The sequence below is a fragment of the Bufo bufo genome, chromosome 5 (genome assembly GCF_905171765.1).
Source record: "Bufo bufo chromosome 5, aBufBuf1.1, whole genome shotgun sequence".
NCBI classification, from domain to species: domain Eukaryota; kingdom Metazoa; phylum Chordata; class Amphibia; order Anura; family Bufonidae; genus Bufo; species Bufo bufo.
Genome location: NC_053393.1, coordinates 465,203,719 through 465,222,335, shown reverse-complemented (window position 1 = coordinate 465,222,335; position 18,617 = coordinate 465,203,719). Strand labels below are relative to the sequence as shown.

At 43.0% G+C, this 18,617-nt stretch overlaps 1 protein-coding gene across 1 annotated transcript in view; it reads right to left on the bottom strand.

Moving 5' to 3' along the window:
* The window catches only part of VILL (villin like), a 102,098-nt gene that overhangs the window by 3,312 nt on the left and 80,169 nt on the right, over positions 1–18,617 (bottom strand). The window contains exons 13-18 of the mRNA XM_040433741.1: positions 18,428–18,586; positions 9,099–9,278; positions 8,659–8,804; positions 5,763–5,907; positions 3,318–3,506; positions 842–910 (exon numbers count right to left, since the gene is read on the bottom strand). Of these exons, the coding sequence (XP_040289675.1) occupies positions 842–910; positions 3,318–3,506; positions 5,763–5,907; positions 8,659–8,804; positions 9,099–9,278; positions 18,428–18,586 (888 nt within the window). The remainder of the gene's footprint in view (positions 1–841; positions 911–3,317; positions 3,507–5,762; positions 5,908–8,658; positions 8,805–9,098; positions 9,279–18,427; positions 18,587–18,617) is intronic.

Below are 18,617 nucleotides of genomic sequence, written 5' to 3'. Positions count from 1 at the left end.
CATAAAAAATATATGCAGTTAAAGTTATTATAGCTACTGAGTTATCCCATAAAATGTATCTGTAGTACCTCCTGCTGTTTGTTTGTTTCCTTATTTCTCTGTCCATATCACTGAGGTGTTCACACATGTTCAGTTCCATCCTTCAACTGCTACCAGCTCTATCTTTTGTTATACGGCGAGAGCTCCAGCAGAATGTACACACCGCTTGAGCTGTCAGTTTAAAATACATTTAGAAGAGCTATTGGAGCAATAAATCAGGAGGTCTCTGGATCCATGTGAGGTACAGGGCTGGCTCTAGCTTTGTTAGAAGGAGATTGTCATGTACTATAAGAAAGCCCTTCAGAATCTATAATACCCAGGGGTGTAGCTATAGGGGGTGCAGAGGTAGCAGTCGCTACCGGGCCCAGGAGCCTGAGGGGGCCCAAAGACCCTTGTGCCACATAAAAAAACACTGGCATTATAGAAAGTGCATGCTGGTCAATTTACACCTCTGGCTGGAGGGAAGGAGTTAGGTTAAGAATTTGGCATGAGGAGGTGCCCTTTCAATGTTTGCCTCAGGCAGCAGGAAGGCAATGTGCTCCCCTGCCCCTTTCCAACAAGCACTGAGGGACGGGGGCCCAAGCTGAGCTCTTGCACCAGGACCCATGAGCTTTTAGCTACGCCCCTGATAATGCCTTATATGATAAATGTCCCTATGAACATTAGAGTATTGTGGGCCAAATCCTTTGTTTTGGCAGGACCAGCCAACCAGAAGTGTGTGGCAGCAGCTTTCTAGTGTGCAACCAGTGGTCGTGTACAGCAAGCAATGCCATTTAGCCATACCTGAATCCAGCAGACTTACCGCACTGATCTGAGTAATGGCAGAGACCTCGCCCAGGTTTTTCTTCATGTCTTCATAGGATAAGTCAGACTGTTGGGAAAGATCATTTCCATTTTAATAAGAATGTAACCAAGGGGAACCAATACAGTTACAGGTGTTCATGGCATTTACTACCAGTTCTGCCAGATTTAAGTCTTCATTTTCTAAAAAGTCTCACTTTAAACTGTGGGAGACTAAAATGTAAATCTGTGAAGTGCTTATGAGTTTCTTCTCGTCAAGTATGATTTGAAGCGTCATTTCATCACTCTAAATGACAAGCAAGACCAGTTTGACAAAATGTGGTTTCCATGAATGCATTACTCTCACATACACTGTAGTGTGTTTGAATGTCATTTGGGGGACTTGCTGGGGGAACTGTGAGTGTTGGAATTTCATTGCAGATTTGCAGCATAAATTGACATGATATGGATTTAAGATCTACATTGAGGGTGAATTTACGCTGCATACTTTTTTGCAGCATGTGGATGAGGTTTCCTAAAAACTCCTCCACTTTGCTGCTACCATGACAGGCTGTAGATCTGCTCTATGTGGACATAACACAAGTCATAGCATCTTCCTAATCCTATTCCACCTGAGGTTTTTATCCTGATCACTCACTTTTTATCTCACTTTTTTCCAGTCCTCCATTTTAGATGCCTCAAGAAACCCAATTTGAGAGACAGTCTCTTCTCGCCAGATGAAATGATTCAGATGGTCTACTTTACAGCTATACAAAACATGTCCATGCATATTGCATCGGCATGCACAACCTAAAATAGTGATAGAATATGCTGTGCTCCAAATGTAGCTTAAGATTGGGTGGTCTACTGCTGGGCCCTATTATTGTGACCATGTACCCACCAGAGAAAGCTCTAGATTTCTTGTGGACCAATCTTACCCTAATGATAGAAGCACTACAGAAATTGTGGGGGCCATGAGGGTCATTTTTGTAAGTCCGTTTTTCTTATTCTGTGTTGGAATAATTTGTTTCAAGTTTATTAAATATCGCACATTGTTTGATAAATTTGGTGCATCTTTAAACATGACATTTTTGTCTGGACTGGTGGAAGGTTGCAACTTTTTAAAAAGTTGCAGTTGATAAATCTAGAGTGAAGCTAATTAATACCATAGAGATCTCTCCTTCCCATTCCACGGAGGACATTGCTGCTTCGTGGCATCGGGATGTCTAATACAGCCTTAAGCTAAACAACAGCACTCAATATCAGGCAGCAGCTGTAAAAACTAAGAGTTTAGAGTGTATAAAAAGAGAGATAAACACCCGTGATGTAATATAACCCCATTGATAAATTCCTCGCAAGGTCACATCTTGAATATGGGATTTAGTTGTGGGCTCCTTATAAAGGATATATGAAAGTTAGAAAGGGTTCAGATAAAATAGGATGGAAGGCCTCTCATAATAAGAGGCTTAAAAATTGGGCTAGTTCAGCTTGGAAGAAAGACAAATTAGATGTGATCTCATCACCATTTATAAATACATGTGTGATCAGTACAAAGAACTGTAACGAATCCTTATTCATTACAAGGACTTTACAAAGGACCAGGGGACATTTTTGCATATATAAAACTTTAAAATACATTTTATGAAACATAATGGGGGACATTTATCAATAATGGCATAATTTGTGCAAAAAAAATACTGACGTTACAAATCAAAAGTGGTGATTTGTTTAACCTCATATCAAAAAGCGCACACCACTTGTAAAATGTGACTTTTTAAAATATCCACTTGATAACCCACCTATTTCTCTTGATTTGCGACATTTTAACACCAATAGCACTAAAATGCGACTTTTTTTTTAAACTAAAATGCGCCATGTCAGCCACCTCTGCCAGACCACACTTGCCACTTTTAAAACATATTTGCGACTTTCACAGTGGTAAATTGCGACTTTTGTCTCAGACTCGGGGCATTTTTGTTATTGTTTTGTTTTTGTTGAATGACAATTTACTGACAAAACCCTGCTGTTTAGCTCATTTATATCCTCCTGTTTTAATACATAATTTTTACTTGGTCCCACAATGATTTCTTTTCATTTCATAAATGCGTTTTTTTGACAAAAAGTCGCATCTTTATGCCATAAATTTGACTTTTTACACAAAACACCACCACGTACGCTGGCTTAATTGTCTGCAACAATTTGAGCCATTTCTGACGATAAGAGGATAATAAATAAGGTGCAATATGCGCCAATTTGATTGCCCCGCCCACTTTGACATTTAAAATTTATTTCTGGCGTGTTGCATTCTTTATTGTGAAAATTCTGGAGAAAACTGTTGGTATATTTGGTGCAAATTAAAACACCATTCTTTTTGGATAACTCTGGAGCAACATGCTTAATAAATGTCCCCCACTTTGTCCTTAGTATCTTATTAATGGAATCAAACCAATTAGTTTTAATAGGAGATAGATCTAGGACTAGAGATTGATATTACTTACATTCCATTTGTGAGCATCCCAGGCACTGAACCAGCCAGTGAAGGTAGGAGGTTCATGACCTTGTTTTACTGTAACAATTGGAGTTGCCATGTCTCGGCTAGCAGGATGAGATTTCAGGTATTCTTTTGCAGAGTTAATGGATTCATTCTTCTCATACTCATTTGCTGATTTACCAATCCATAGGAAAAGCTGAAGTGAACATGAAAATCAAAGTTTTTTTTTAAGGTTTAACTTAAAAACATTGTATCTGCCTAAACATATATATTTATCTAATATATAAAGATAAGTGTATGTATGTGTGTATGTATGTATGTCCGCTAAAGGAATCCGTACCGTCGCATTTACAATCATGAAATTTGGCACACAGATACATCAGGTGTCCGGGAAGGTTTTAGACCGGGTCTCAGCTCTCTAGCACGTACCGTTCCTGAGATGTTCCCAAAAAATGCAAATATGGTACATCACATGACCTACATTAGCCAATAGAAGCCTGCAGGTATTTCTCTTCATATCCCAACTGCCATACACACGGTCACATGTCCCTTATCAGCCAATAGAAGCTCGCAGGTCCTTAGTCTCCACATACACACAGTTTTACACCAGGTTTCTATAACAACCCAGCCATTTTTCTTCACTGCTGCAGGTCAGCTTTAAAGGGGCAGGGCGCTGTGGATGACACTGTTAAGGGAGCGGAGTGCTGTGGAGGTCACAGTTCAGGGGCAGGTAGGGTAGCCATTCAGGCTGCCCTTAAAAGACGGACTTAAAAGTCCCGCTAATCCACGCCCGCTCCCACTCCACAGCCGACGGGGATTGAAGAAATCAAGGTAAAAATCAACTTTTGTCAGCTGCAGGGGTGGGAGGGTGACTTTCTCCCTGCAGCTCATGCTCAGACAGCACAGTGCTGCTGTCTTAGAGTGAGCTGTTCAAAAGAAGATCTCTGTGTCCATCCAGGCCCTGTGCCGGACAGAGGACAGGGAGTTAGAAAGCCGGACTGTCCAGCCTAAAACCGGACCTCTGGCACACCCTATGGACAGGTTGCTGTGGAGGTCACAGTTAAGGAGATGGTCTGCTATGGAGGTTAGTGTTAAGGGGCAGATTGCTGTAGAGGCCACTGTTAAGGGGACGGGGGGCTGTGGAAATCACTGTTAAGGAGATGGGGTACTATGGAGGTCACTAATAAAGGGGTGGCCGTTGTGGAGGTCACTGTTAAAGGGGCGGGCTGCTGTGGAGGTCACTGATAAGGGGATGGGATGCTGTGGAGATCACTGTTAAAGGGGCGGGCACTGTGGAGGTCTTTGTTAAGGGGACAGAGAACAGTGGAGGTTAATGTTAAGGGGACGGTCCGATATGGAGGTCAGTGTTAAGGGGCGGGGTGCTGTAGAGGTCACTGTTAAAGGGGCAGGGTGTTGTGGAGATCACATTTTAAGGGAACATAGCTGTGTAGAGGTCACTGTTAAGGGGGCGGGCTATTGTGGAAATCACGGTTAATGAGACGGGATACTGTGGAGGTCACTAATAAAGGGGCGGCCGCTGTGGAGGTCACTGTTAAAGGGGCGGGGTACTGTTATAGTGGATACTGTCGATATCTTTTAACGACACACACAAACATTACATTAAATAGATCAAATATACCCGTGCAAAGCCGGGTCTTTCTGCTAGTGTCTTAATAAGCTCCTTATGACACCCTTCGCATTGGAGCTGATAAGAAAAGCATGTTTGGAATTCAAGCATGTCTCAGTTAAGCTCAAACTACCTATAAGCATCTTTATTTGTTATTATTTATTTTTAAGGGCCACCTCACCTCACTAGAATATGCCAACAATGTTAGATAGGTGCGGGTCCCACCTCTGGAACTTGCACCTATCTCTAGAACGGAGCCACCCTTCATTCATTTCTTTGAGACTTCCAAAAACAGCTGAGTGCGCTCGTTCAGCTATTTCGGAACCCCCATAGAAGTGAATGGAGAGCACTCATTCTAGTTTCTTTCTCTTTCTGGACTATAGTAGAGTAGAGGCGATCTTCTCTCTGTGGAACTCTCTGAGATAGTGATTCTCTGGAATGTAGGTCTAGTCATCTGAGGAGTGAGCACATAAAGCTCCTCTCACTTCCTGGCGCAGACCTAGGTCCATCTCCTAGCCTCCTACAAGGCTAGAGGCAGGATTGTTAACCCTGACCTATCCATACAGAACTATTCAGGTGATACAATACATCAGAATATTAAATAGTTTTTTGTTGCATCATGTTATTTTCATGTACCCTATCCTGAGGTACCGCATATATGCAATATCTATACATATGCTAAAGCGTGCCCATTGTGCCTCTCTATTCTCTCTATTTTTGTAGGTTTGCAATGTCTATTATAAGTCTATTATGCCTGTTGACATCTGACTGGTTGGTTTTGATTGACTGTATGCGATAATTATCCTCATGTTTTGTGTCACATACCTCTTCCCAAGTATCAAGTAACATGACATCATCTTCATCAAGGTCACTCTGCTCAAAATTTATTATTTCTGTCATAATGAAACGACCGGTCTGATTGGAACACTCAAAGAGTCGAGGTTTGTACTGCATAACGGTCTCCTGGAATCTACATAAAATATTACAGAAACATATTTACTAACGGCCATAGCAGTTAAATACAAGACACTGAGAATGGAGAGGTGGTTGCACGTGCGTAGCTCTCTCTACAAACTGCTAGGAGAGTTCCAAAACCAGTCACAGCAGGACTGTGTTAGGAGAACTGAAGCTAGGTGTAGGCCCCAGAGATGACTGGAAATGCTCTGGATTGTTCGTGAAAATGCTATTTGGAATGGAAAACATTTCAGAAATATCATGCAGTTCTGCATTTAAATGCCAATTGTGTAACATGGACATGTATTGGTTAGCACGTCAGCGTAGGGGCGTAGCTAAAGGCTCATGGGCCCTGGTGCTAGACTTCAGTTTGGGACCCCCCACCCTCAATCCTGTTTCTTAACACCACCAGACCCCTGCACGCCCACCATGCCCAATGGCAGAACTAAAATCTCACAGAGAATTTTTTTTTTATCCAATAAGTGCTAGGATATGCCCCCATTGTCTTATAGGTGCAGGTCCCACCGCTAGGACCCGCACCTATATAGAGAACGGAGACCCAAAACTGAAGGAATGCGCATTGCGCATGCGCAGATGCCCTCCATTAATTTTCTATGGGGCTGGCGAAAATAGCCGAGCGCTGGCTCATCTATTTCCGTCGAGCCCATAGAAGTGAATAGAAGCAGTGGTCGGTCATGCGCGATACTCTCCTATTTACTTCTATGGGAAGGCGGCTTGGTGGTGGCCGGACAGGAGTCCTCCAGCCACCACCTTGCAGGGCTCCGTTCTCTAAATAGGTGCGATATGCCCCCATTGTCTATGATGAGACAACCCCTTTAAAGGCATAATTGACTTAAAGTTAGGCTGCTACGTTCACATGGCTATGGCGCTGACATGCCTGTGCTTTGCATTGCAAACCGCAGATCTGCAAAGCACCAACTGTGTGAACACAACATCATGGTGCGGACGGGGACCCATTGACTTCAATGGGTCCGCGTTCCACAAGATGTGGCCAAAGACAGGACTTGTCCTATCTTTCAAGGGGCAGAGGCATGCCCAGTGGCACCACAGCCATGTGATTGTAGTTGACACTTTAAGTCAATTCTAAAACAGGGATACATCAGAAGGCAAGGTAGTGGCAGTGTACCCCCAAACTGAGGTGACATGCTGTACAGCCACATTACAGCAGTGTCACTCACACAGTGACTATAACCCAGTAGAACCCAGCCCCATCCCAGGCCAGCACAATCTGGGGAAACCAGTAGAAACTGGCCACTTTGTATACAGACTAGCAGCAACTAGGTCCTGGGCCCCTGGCCCTGGCTGCCTACCAGCCTGTAATAGGAGTGTCCCACCCTTTATTGGCACATCAGTCAGGACTCAGGACAGGAGGGCTGCGCTGGAGACCTGTAACCTGGCTGCTGCTATCTCCCAGTCCCCATTCCTACCCGGCAGCATCCCTCAATCTTATAACTTGTAGAGGCTGAGTTCTCTGCTCCGGACCTCACTCACTGCCTGCAGCTTCATCATCCACATCCCGCGTCCGGCCCTGTACAACACACATAGCACTGTCTGCCGACGGGACGGCACGCGCCTGCGCGCACACACGCACTGCCTCCGCCCGCCCTCTCACCCTATTGGTTGACTTGTGACTTGTGAACTTTGTGTTACAGACCCAGTATTGTATGCAAATCATCACACACTCTATGTGGACCTAGCGCTGCAGCAGTGCTGAAGTAGGGGCCCGGTCGCAATTCCGACCGCTTCGACCTCTATAGCTACGCCACTGCATGTCAGTCCTTAAAGGGGTCGTCTTCAGTTAACTGATCTGCAGACACAGCAGCGTGTTGGGAACTTCAGTAAAGCACAGTGGTTGCTTTGTTCTTTTGATCATTGTAGGTAACCCAGGGATCAAACCCGAAACCAGTAGCCCATTAATCGCCAATGATAAGCCCTTTAAACGGAACCTGTCACCTGGATTTAGGGTATAGAGCTGAGGACATGGGTTGCTAGATCGCCACTAGCACATCTGCAATATCCAGTCCCCATAGCTCTGTGTGCTTTTATTTATTTAGTGTTGATCACGAATATTCAAATTTTTATCGCGAATATAGGTACTTTGAAAATTTGCAAATATTTAGAATAGTGATATATATTCGTAATTTAGAATATTCGAGATTTTTTTTATTGCAAATTTTCGTAATGCGAAATTTTACTGCGAATTCCAATTGCCGAGTAAAAACATGATTCCTCCCTGCTTCTTGCATATTACGCGATCATTACCTTGTCGATTTTTCAAGTAAAAAAATTATAGACTATACAGAATATTCGAATTTGCTAATATTCTACAAAATATTCGCGAAATATCGCGAATTCGAATATGACCCCTGCTGCTAATCACTACTTTTATTGTGTAAAAAACCGATTTGATACATATGCAAATTAACCTGAGATGAGTCAGAGCTTGAAAATATGACTCTTCTCTGGTCACACAAGTAAGATATGACTCTTTTATGTTAATTTGCATAAAAGGCGGAAAGTACAAAAATGCATACTACTTATTGAATTCGTCTGCAAATGAAATTAAAAGTGTAATTTATATGTTTAGGGTAACACAATGAACATTTAGAAATGCTCAGTGAGGGTAGCATAGTAGAGGTGACAGGTTTTCTTTAAATATTTAGTAATCCTTTCAAAGGATAATTGAAAGTATTGTCAGACTATGCAAATAATGAATACATGATTGGTAAGATCTCTGTGCACTCACCTCTTATCACTGGCATAAGGAGCCTTTCCACCCAGGGCCACCCAGAATTCATCAGGCTCTTGACCCTCCAAGATGGTCTGTTTGTCTTTTATGGAGATAATGTTGGCCACTGTCTTTGCCATTTCTCTCTCATCTCCGCTGCAGCCCTAGGAGGTAATTTACACTTATAACATCATGAAAAACTGGAGATAATCCTGTTATGAGTATATTTACAAATAGTTGTTAGACCAGTAATTGCCTTGTTTTACATATGCCTTAAAGTTGTTTGTGCTAAAACATAACTTTTATTACATGATTTGTAAAAGAAGGGAATTGCTGGTTTAATGACTATTTGTAAATATAGTAATAAATGTGCCTGTATGCCTAGTTGAAAAATCCAGTTATGAGCGCACCTGTTAAAAGATGGTGACTGTGCAGACTATAGTGAGACAAATACTGACCTTTCCACACCACAGGTAGCACACAGTATCGGTCTTCAGTACAAAGACATCGTTCGAATTGAGAGAAGCGGCTCTGGCCGGGGTTTCGGTGGCCTTTGTGTTGTATTCATCTGTTCCCCTGACCTGGAACAGTCTCACTGCAGGTTCTGGCTCTGTATTTCCCTGGCGACTTGTTCCTCCCTAGTGCACAGGTGAAAATATAGATTTTATCGCATTTCATATATCTGATCCAAGGCCAGACCCAAACAGCAAAGGGATTGTGTACAAGAAGAATGAACATATCCTTTAAATGGCTGAACATTAAGTATCCCCCTTATGTCTCCAACAATTCACCAATAATCATGAGCCAAGAAATGCAGGTCCATAAATGTACAGTAATTCAATAATGGAAGCTGCTTCAAAAGGGAAAGTGGATCTATCTATCTATCTATCTATCTATCTATCTATCTATCTATCTAATATATCTATCGCAGGAGCTGAATGCTCCTCTAAGCTTTCCTGTTTATATACACTTCTTCTGTGTAAGGACATTTACAGGGAATCTGTCACCTCAAAAACATTCCCCACACTACACTGCGTGCAGAATTATTAGGCAAATTAGTATTTTGACCACATCATCCTCTTTATGCATGTTGTCTTACTCCAAGCTGTATAGGCTCGAAAGCCTACTACCAATTAAGCATATTAGGTGATGTGCATCTCTGTAATGAGAAGGGGTGTGGTCTAATGACATCAACACCCTATATTAGGTATGCATAATTATTAGGCAACTTCCTTTCCTTTGGCAAAATGGGTCAAAAGAAGGACTTGACAGGCTCAGAAAAGTCAAGAATAGTGAGATATCTTGCAGAGGGAAGCAGCACTCTTAAAATTGCAAAGCTTCTGAAGCGTGATCATCGAACAATCAAGCGTTTCATTCAAAATAGTCAACAGGGTCGCAAGAAGCGTGTGGAAAAACCAAGGCGCAAAATAACTGCCCATGAACTGAGAAAAGTCAAGCGTGCAGCTGCCAAGATGCCACTTGCCACCAGTTTGGCCATATTTCAGAGCTGCAACATCACTGGAGTGCCCAAAAGCACAAGGTGTGCAATACTCAGAGACATGGCCAAGGTAAGAAAGGCTGAAAGACGACCACCACTGAACAAGACACACAAGCTGAAACGTCAAGACTGGGCCAAGAAATATCTCAAGACTGATTTTTCTAAGGTTTTATGGACTGATGAAATGAGAGTGAGTCTTGATGGGCCAGATGGATGGGCCCGTGCCTGGATTGGTAAAGGGCAGAGAGCTCCAGTCCGACTCAGACACCAGCAAGGTGGAGGTGGAGTACTGGTTTGGGCTGGTATCATCAAAGATGAGCTTGTGGGGCCTTTTCGGGTTGAGGATGGAGTCAAGCTCAACTCCCAGTCCTACTGCCAGTTTCTGGAAGACACCTTCTTCAAGCAGTGGTACAGGAAGAAGTCTGCATCCTTCAAGAAAAACATGATTTTCATGCAGGACAATGCTCCATCACACGCGTCCAAGTACTCCACAGCGTGGCTGGCAAGAAAGGGTATAAAAGAAGAAAATCTAATGACATGGCCTCCTTGTTCACCTGATCTGAACCCCATTGAGAACCTGTGGTCCATCATCAAATGGGAGATTTACAAGGAGGGAAAACAGTACACCTCTCTGAACAGTGTCTGGGAGGCTGTGGTTGCTGCTGCATGCAATGTTGATGGTGAACAGATCAAAACACTGACAGAATCCATGGATGGCAGGCTTTTGAGTGTCCTTGCAAAGAAAGGTGGCTATATTGGGCACTGATTTGTTTTTGTTTTGTTTTTGAATGTCAGAAATGTATATTTGTGAATGTTGAGATGTTATATTGGTTTCACTGGTAAAAATAAATAATTGAAATGGGTATATATTTGTTTTTTGTTAAGTTGCCTAATAATTATGCACAGTAATAGTCACCTGCACACACAGATATCCCCCTAAAATAGCTAAAACTAAAAACAAACTAAAAACTACTTCCAAAAATATTCAGCTTTGATATTAATGAGTTTTTTGGGTTCATTGAGAACATGGTTGTTGTTCAATAATAAAATTAATCCTCAAAAATACAACTTGCCTAATAATTCTGCACTCCCTGTATATGCGGTGTATAGTGTAAGTGATGCTGAGTCCAGTTATGTCATTTTTATCTTCATACTGCTTTCCGACACTGTGCTCCAACAATCCAGCAGTAAAATACATTGAGAGGACTCCTGAGCTCACGCACATAATGGAGAGGAATCAGAGAGGAGTTCTTTCAATGAATTTCGTGGTTTACGTCCCAATATGGAATACGAATCACTGACTAAGGGAAGTTCTAACAAAACAGCTAAAATCAATCTTTATTAAAGCTCTCTAAAAAACTAAAACGGGAGGATGAAATGGTTGATAAAAATCTGCCCACAACACAAAAAATGACTGATCCTCAAATAACCCACTGGTCTGCTATGACGCTCATGGACCAGTGCTTGCACTCAGTGTGGTGTGGACACGAATCAACCATGTAAGCCACATGTGACTATTAAGCAGGGAGTACGGTAGCCAAGAAATGCACCCAAAGCTAGTGTTGTATCTAGCAGTGCATAGTGCCACCCTTTATAATATCTGCTTCTATGTTTACTCACAAACTACACATCATATACCTGACATCTTGGCCAGCTTGTCTGAAAAGCCAATTGCCCAGCATATACAACACCAGTTGATAAACATCTGCCCACACTAAGGCAGTTAGCTGGTAACAAGCGCACGTGTCCACTGTCGTATTACCTGCACACAGCTACTGCGGTGTGAGCACGAATCAACTGGGAAATCTAGCTGCCTGCATTTATCTTGCCCCCACTAGCTGCTCAACGCGTTTCGCCATCCCTGGTTCGTCAGGAGCAACACGCATATGAGGTGTGGACAGACAACATGTAAGCTGCCGACCTCGTGTCCTGAGGCCACGGCAACAGCGCTAGAATGGCCGTACGCGGCCGCCAGAGCGCACAGGTTATAAGGAGGAGGTCCCTCCACTCCTGGGGATCAAGCCCCTGGACCGGCCAATGGAAGAGCCAGAAGCGCGGCCGAGCCGCAGTTCAGCCCTGCCCCTCCTGTTGGCCCACTGAACGGATCACGTGGGGAGTGTCAAAACATTCGTTCACAATTGACAGGGACCAAACGGCGGTGATCTACCTATTATAGCAGCATGGCATTGGAGTGAGGTAATGAATGGATGAGTGCAATAAATGTATTAATATGAAAATTACAGCATTGATGAACAAAAATAAAAAGTAAAAAAATGCGATCATTGCATATAATAAAACCAGCACATCTGGGAGTTGTGTCAGCTTGCTCAGGTGAACAATGCTGGGGGCCAAATAGTATGCAGCCCCTGGGGTTATACCAGGATGTTGTACAGAACCCTCACGTATGGCAGAAAATGATGGTCAATATTACTACTGATGTACCGGATTAATCCTAGGGGCGCAGAGATACAGAGATCCACAAGGACCTTCAAAAATACAGGGCCACTTAGATGAAAGAGATGAAGGAGCTGTATTCATTAAGGCCCCGTGGTTGGACCGTACACAGTTTGAATATCCACTGCGCCTCCTTCTGCAACAGTCTTTTATCAAAGTCCCCTCATTTTGGGGACCTTGTAACACTCCTTGAAATTGGATCATATCCACATTGTTGTCATGTAAGGTAGACATGTCTCGCAATCAGGGTATCAGCACCCTTACGAATATTGTTGAGGTGCTCCCCAATTCTTCTGCGAAATTTGCAAAATGTCTTCCCCACATACTGTTTTCCACATCTATATGTGGCCAGGTACACAACCCCTTTTATTCTACAATTCACAAAAGATCTAATGGTAAAGGTTTGATGCGTGACTGTGCAAGTAAATTTGCTACCTAATTGGATAGCATTGCACGCTACGCACCCCCCACTTCGAAATGTGCCTTTCAGGTTGGTGTTCAACCATGTAGTAGTTGTGGGAGCCTGCAGGAAGCTGTGGACCAATCGATCTCTCAGGCTGCGTCCCCGGCGATATGTAATGACTGGCCTGTCCTCAATGAGATGACCCACATCGGGGTCAGATTTCAAGGTGCCCCAATATCGTGTGAGAACCCCTCTTACATCCTCGTGTGCATCATCATACGTAGTGATGATGCGTGTGTGACCAGTGTCAGATGAGCACATTTTTGGTACTAACAATGTATTCCGATCTATAGCCAGGGAATGCTGATAAGCCCTGGCTAGTACATATTGCGGATATCCTCTGTTCCTGAATCTGATCTGTAGGTCCTTAGAGGCTGCATGGAAATTCGACACCCTGGAGCAGTAACGGCGCAACCTAATGTATTGTCCTTTGGGAATACCTCTTTTTAGGGACACCGGATGGCAACTGTCCCACCGCAAAAGGCTATTCGCAGCCGTCTCTTTGCGGAATAGTCAGGTCCCCACATTGCCTACTTGATCCTTAAAGATGGTTAAATCCAAGAAGGCGATTTGGTGCTTCTGAATTTCAGATGTAAAAAACAATCCCAGTTGAACTCCGATCTACTCTCTGACCACAGAATGAGGACGTCATTAATATAACATAGCCACAAATTGATATGCCTGGTCCATATACTTTCATCAGCGAGTACAACTTCCCGCTCCCACCAGCCCAGGTAGAGGTTGGCGAAGGTAGGCGCACAGGGACTACCCATTGCCACCCCCATATAAAATTAAAAAGTCCAGGATCAAAAACTCACTGGGATTGTTTTTTACATCTGAAATTCAGAAGCACCAAATCACCTTCTTGGATTTAACCATCTTTAAGGGTCAAGAAGGCAATATCTTGGGAGTAGCATTCCTTTGCACTTTTGCCCTTCCTATCTCATAGACTGCCTTGATTAGGTGGTACATATAGGTGTGCTTGCTCCTCCTCCCATTGGTTGCTTGATGAACATGGAGGTGACCAGGAGCAGCACACCATATGTGCAGGGTCTGCGCTCCTGAACATAGAAGCCCAATGGCTTAGGTAGGTTTAGCGTAGGAACCGCCTGACCTGAGACCACCTTGGCGCTTGGTAGACGGGCACAGATGTGTTTTGATCAAAATATATTGGCTAAGTGTCCCAGATTTTATCATATCATAGTGAGGACTTTATCCATAAATATAATGCTTGCATCTATTTTATTAAGTGCATTATTACCTTATTTCTGTGAGTTTTTCAGAAATATGGCCAGGGACATCCGCACATTTATTTATCATACCGTGCAGGATGTTTTTATCTTTGTTTTTCCTGTGATTTTTTTTATTTATGTAGTATATGCTTGAGGGAGTGGTACCTTCAAGTGTGAATGCGCTCCTATTTTATCTTGGGAGTAGCATTCCTTTCCACTTTTGCCCTTCCTATCTCATAGACTGCCTTGATTAGGTGGTACATTTAGGTGTGCTTGCTACTCCTCCCATTGGTTGCTTGATGCACATGGAGGTGACTAGGAGCAGGACACCATATGTGCAGGGTCTGCGCTCCTGAACATAGAAGCCCAATGGCTTAGGTAGGTTTAGCGTAGGACCCGCCTGACCTGAGACCACCTTGGCGCTTGGTAGGCGGGCACAGATGTGTTTTGATCAAAATATATTGGCTATTAAGAACAAACAAACAAATGACATATGTTAAAAACATGCGACCAGCAGTGACAGTGCAAATATAATCAAGTAGCACGTAAATACAAAATCAAACAACATTGACTAGCTAATACCCCCACACAGTGGGACATGTATGCAAGAACTTGGATGATTGGAGAGACATATGTCTCTCCAATCATCCAAGTTCTTGCATACATGTCCCACTGTGTGGGGGTATTAGCTAGTCAATGTTGTTTGATTTTGTATTTACGTGCTACTTGATTATATTTGCACTGTCACTGCTGGTCGCATGTTTTTAACATATGTCATTTATTTCAGGGGCGAACAGCTGTGTATGACGGCGCCGGCCGTTCCCTGCCCGCCTCTATAAAGTGCGCATTTGCGCTATGACGTATTGAGCAGCCTGAGGAAGCGCGATCCCACGCGCGAAACGGCCGTCGCCGCCCGCAACAGTGTGTCCGCCCCTGGATCCTATGTATCTACTTCCAAGGAAGCTTGAATAAAGTTACTGACTGCATCCTGGGGAGTGCCGCAACCCTGTTTCTTCCTTCTCTTCTTTTTAGGGAATGACTCAGACCCATAATACCTTCAATGAACAGTGTTTTCATACACACAAAGGCATGTTTTATGTATGAGAGGGCGGAAGCAAAACAGTATAGAGGAAAGTGTATTGAAACCTTCTTCAGTAGATGGGAAGTATTCATAAAAATAGGCCTAAACAGAGAAGAACTGATGGAAACAATGAAGCCCTTTATTCACTCGGAGTGGTACCTGAAAAGGAAAATACTAAACAATCTAGGGAAGTTACAGATAGACCAATCCTTAGATATTAGGGGTTATGATTTAATTTATTTTATTTTATTGTGTTAGTGACCACGAAGTGAGAGGGGGGAGGGGGGGGGAGTTCAGGGTTGTTCAGCATTGATTATGGTTAATGAGGAAAAATGGAGATTATCATAAATACATAACTCAACTGTGAGGGCTTATGCTAACGCTGTACTCAACGTTTATACTATTTATTATGTACAACATCTGTAACATGTACAGTTTATCTGTGAAAAAGTAGACACCTGCACTGAAAAGAAAAGATTTCCTATTTCTTATTCTTAATCTCAATAAAGATTATATTTAAAAAAAAAATATATATATATATTGGCTAAGTGTTTTAGATTTTATCATATCAGAGTGAGGACTTTGTCCATATATAATGCTTGCATCTATTTTATTAAGTGCATTATTACCTTATTTCCGTGATTTTTCATGAATATGGCCAGGGACATCCGCACATTTATTTATCATACCATGCAGGATGTTTTTATCTTAGTTTTTTCTGTGATTTTTTTCATCTTGAAATCTGACCCAGATGTGGGTCACCTTATTGAGGACAGGCCAGTCATTACATATTGTAAGGGTTAAGACTCCATGTTGTGTCCTCAGCCTCCATGTTTGTATTTCATACTGCCATTTTTTGTGTAATGAACTGTGAGCTTCTTGTGGAAAGTTGCTGTAACTTCAAGGTCACTCCTAGCCCCCACCAACGCTTGTTAGAAAGGAATCTTAACAAGCACTAGGAGTACTAGTATATGGCTAGTGCCCACAGTTAAGATTAAGGAGACGTTCTAGGCATATAGCCAAGAAGATGCTCATTTCAGTTTGTGTTTTTAAAGGGAACCTGTCACCAGGATTTTGTGTATAGAGCTGAGGACATGGGTTGCTAGATGGCCGCTAGCACATCCGCAATACCCTGTCCCCATAGCTCTGTGTGCTTTTATTGTGCAAAAAAAACAATTTGATACATATGCAAATGAACCTGAGATGAGTCCTGTATGTGAGATGAGTCAGGGACAGGACTCCTCTCAGGTTAATTTGCATATGTATCAAATCGTATTTTTTAAACAATAAAAGCACACAGAGCTATGGGGACTGGGTAATGCTGATGTGCTAGCGGCCATCTAGCAGCCCATGTCCTCAGCGCTATACACAAAATCCCGGTGACAGGTTCCCTTTAATGAGTTAATGACGTAAATGTTTGACTACGTCTTCAGTTGGAAATGATCCAGAAAATTGCTTTATTAACCTCTGCTTCCTTTAATAAAGTTTAGAAACTCTTGATGCACAGCTCTATGCCTGTGTTGGTTTTTCTCTATGGGTCCCCCTACCCATAACTTCTAATTCGGAGTCCACTGCTCATCCGGCATTGGGGTCTTTGCCCAAACAATATCGCCGGGGATGCAGCCTGAGAGATCGATTGGTCACAGCTTCCTGCAGGCTCCCACAACTACTACATGGTTGAACTTCAACCTGAAAGGCACATTTCGATGTGGGGGGTACGTGGCGTGCAATGCTATCCTAATTAGGTAGCAAATTTACTTGCACAGTCACCATTAGATCTTTTGTGAATTGTAGAACGAAAGGGGTTGTGTACCTGCCACATGTAAATGTGGGAAACAGTATGTGGGGAATTTCGCAGAAGAATTAGGGAGCATCTCCATGATATTCGTATGGGTGCTGATACCCCGATTGCGAGACATGTGTGTACCCTGCATGACAACAATGTGGATATGATCCAATTTCAAGGAGTGGAAGTAGTTAGAAGGTCCCCAAGAGGAGGGGACTTTGATAAAAGACGGAGGCGCAGTGGATATTCAGACTGTGTACGGTCCAACCACGGGGCCTTAATAAATACAGCTCCTTCATCTGTTTCATCTAAGTGGCCCTGTATTTTTGAAGGTCCTTGTGGATCCCTTTATCCCTGCGCCCCTAGGATTAATCCGGTACATCAGTAGTAATAATGACCATCATTTTCCACCATACGTGAGGGTTCTGTACAACATCCTGGTATAACCCCAGGGGCTGCATACTATTTGGCCCCCAGCATTACTCACCTGAGCAAGCTGACACAACTCCCGTATGTGCTAGTTTTATTATACGCAATGATCAAATTTTTTGACTTTTTTTATTTTATTTTTTGGGCAGACTAGATGGGCCAAATGGTTCTTATCTGCCGACACATTCTATGTTTTTATGTTCATCCATGCTGTCATTTTCATATTAATACATTTATTGCACTCATCCATTCATTACCTCACTCCAATGCCATGCTGCTATAATAGGTAGATCACCGCCGTTTGGTCCCTGTCAATTGTGAAGGAGTGTTTTGACACTCCCCACGTGATCCGTTCAGTGGGCCAACAGGAGGGGCAGGGCTGAACTGCGGCTTGGCCGTGCCTCTGGCTCTTAAATTGGCCGGTCCAGGGGCTCGATCCTTAGTTCCGATCCGAGTTCATCATCCCTTTTAGTATTTTAGAGAGCTTTAATAAAGATTGATTTTAGCTATTTTGTTAGAACGTCCCTTCGGTCAGTGATTCGAGTTCTTTCAACAGCTTTCATTGCTAGTTTGTGTGAGCACAGTGTTGGAATGCAATTGAGTATGAACACAAAAATTACATAATCGGACTCAGCATCACTTACGCTATACATTGCTTACTGTAATTTGGGGGCTGTTTTGGAGCTGACAGATTCCCTTTAAGAAACCTCTATTCACTTGACATGTCAGATGTAAACAATGTAAGTGTAAGGCTTCGATCAACTATACAGGTTCCTCTTTCCTCAGGACACAGAGCAGTTACTAGAGAATTGGTCATAAAACACAATACATAAGAAGATATTACCTCATATATAATCATCTTCCCTTTAAAGATAGCCTGGAAGTGCTTGGGTTCTTTCCCCATGGTCACTCGTATTTGTACTGGCTGATCCTGGTATTTGCGGTCCAGCTCTACAGCATGAAAGGCACATGCTGTGATTTCATCTTGGGTGGCATGACGACCCTGCCAGTAAGACACCAAAGATTAATATAAA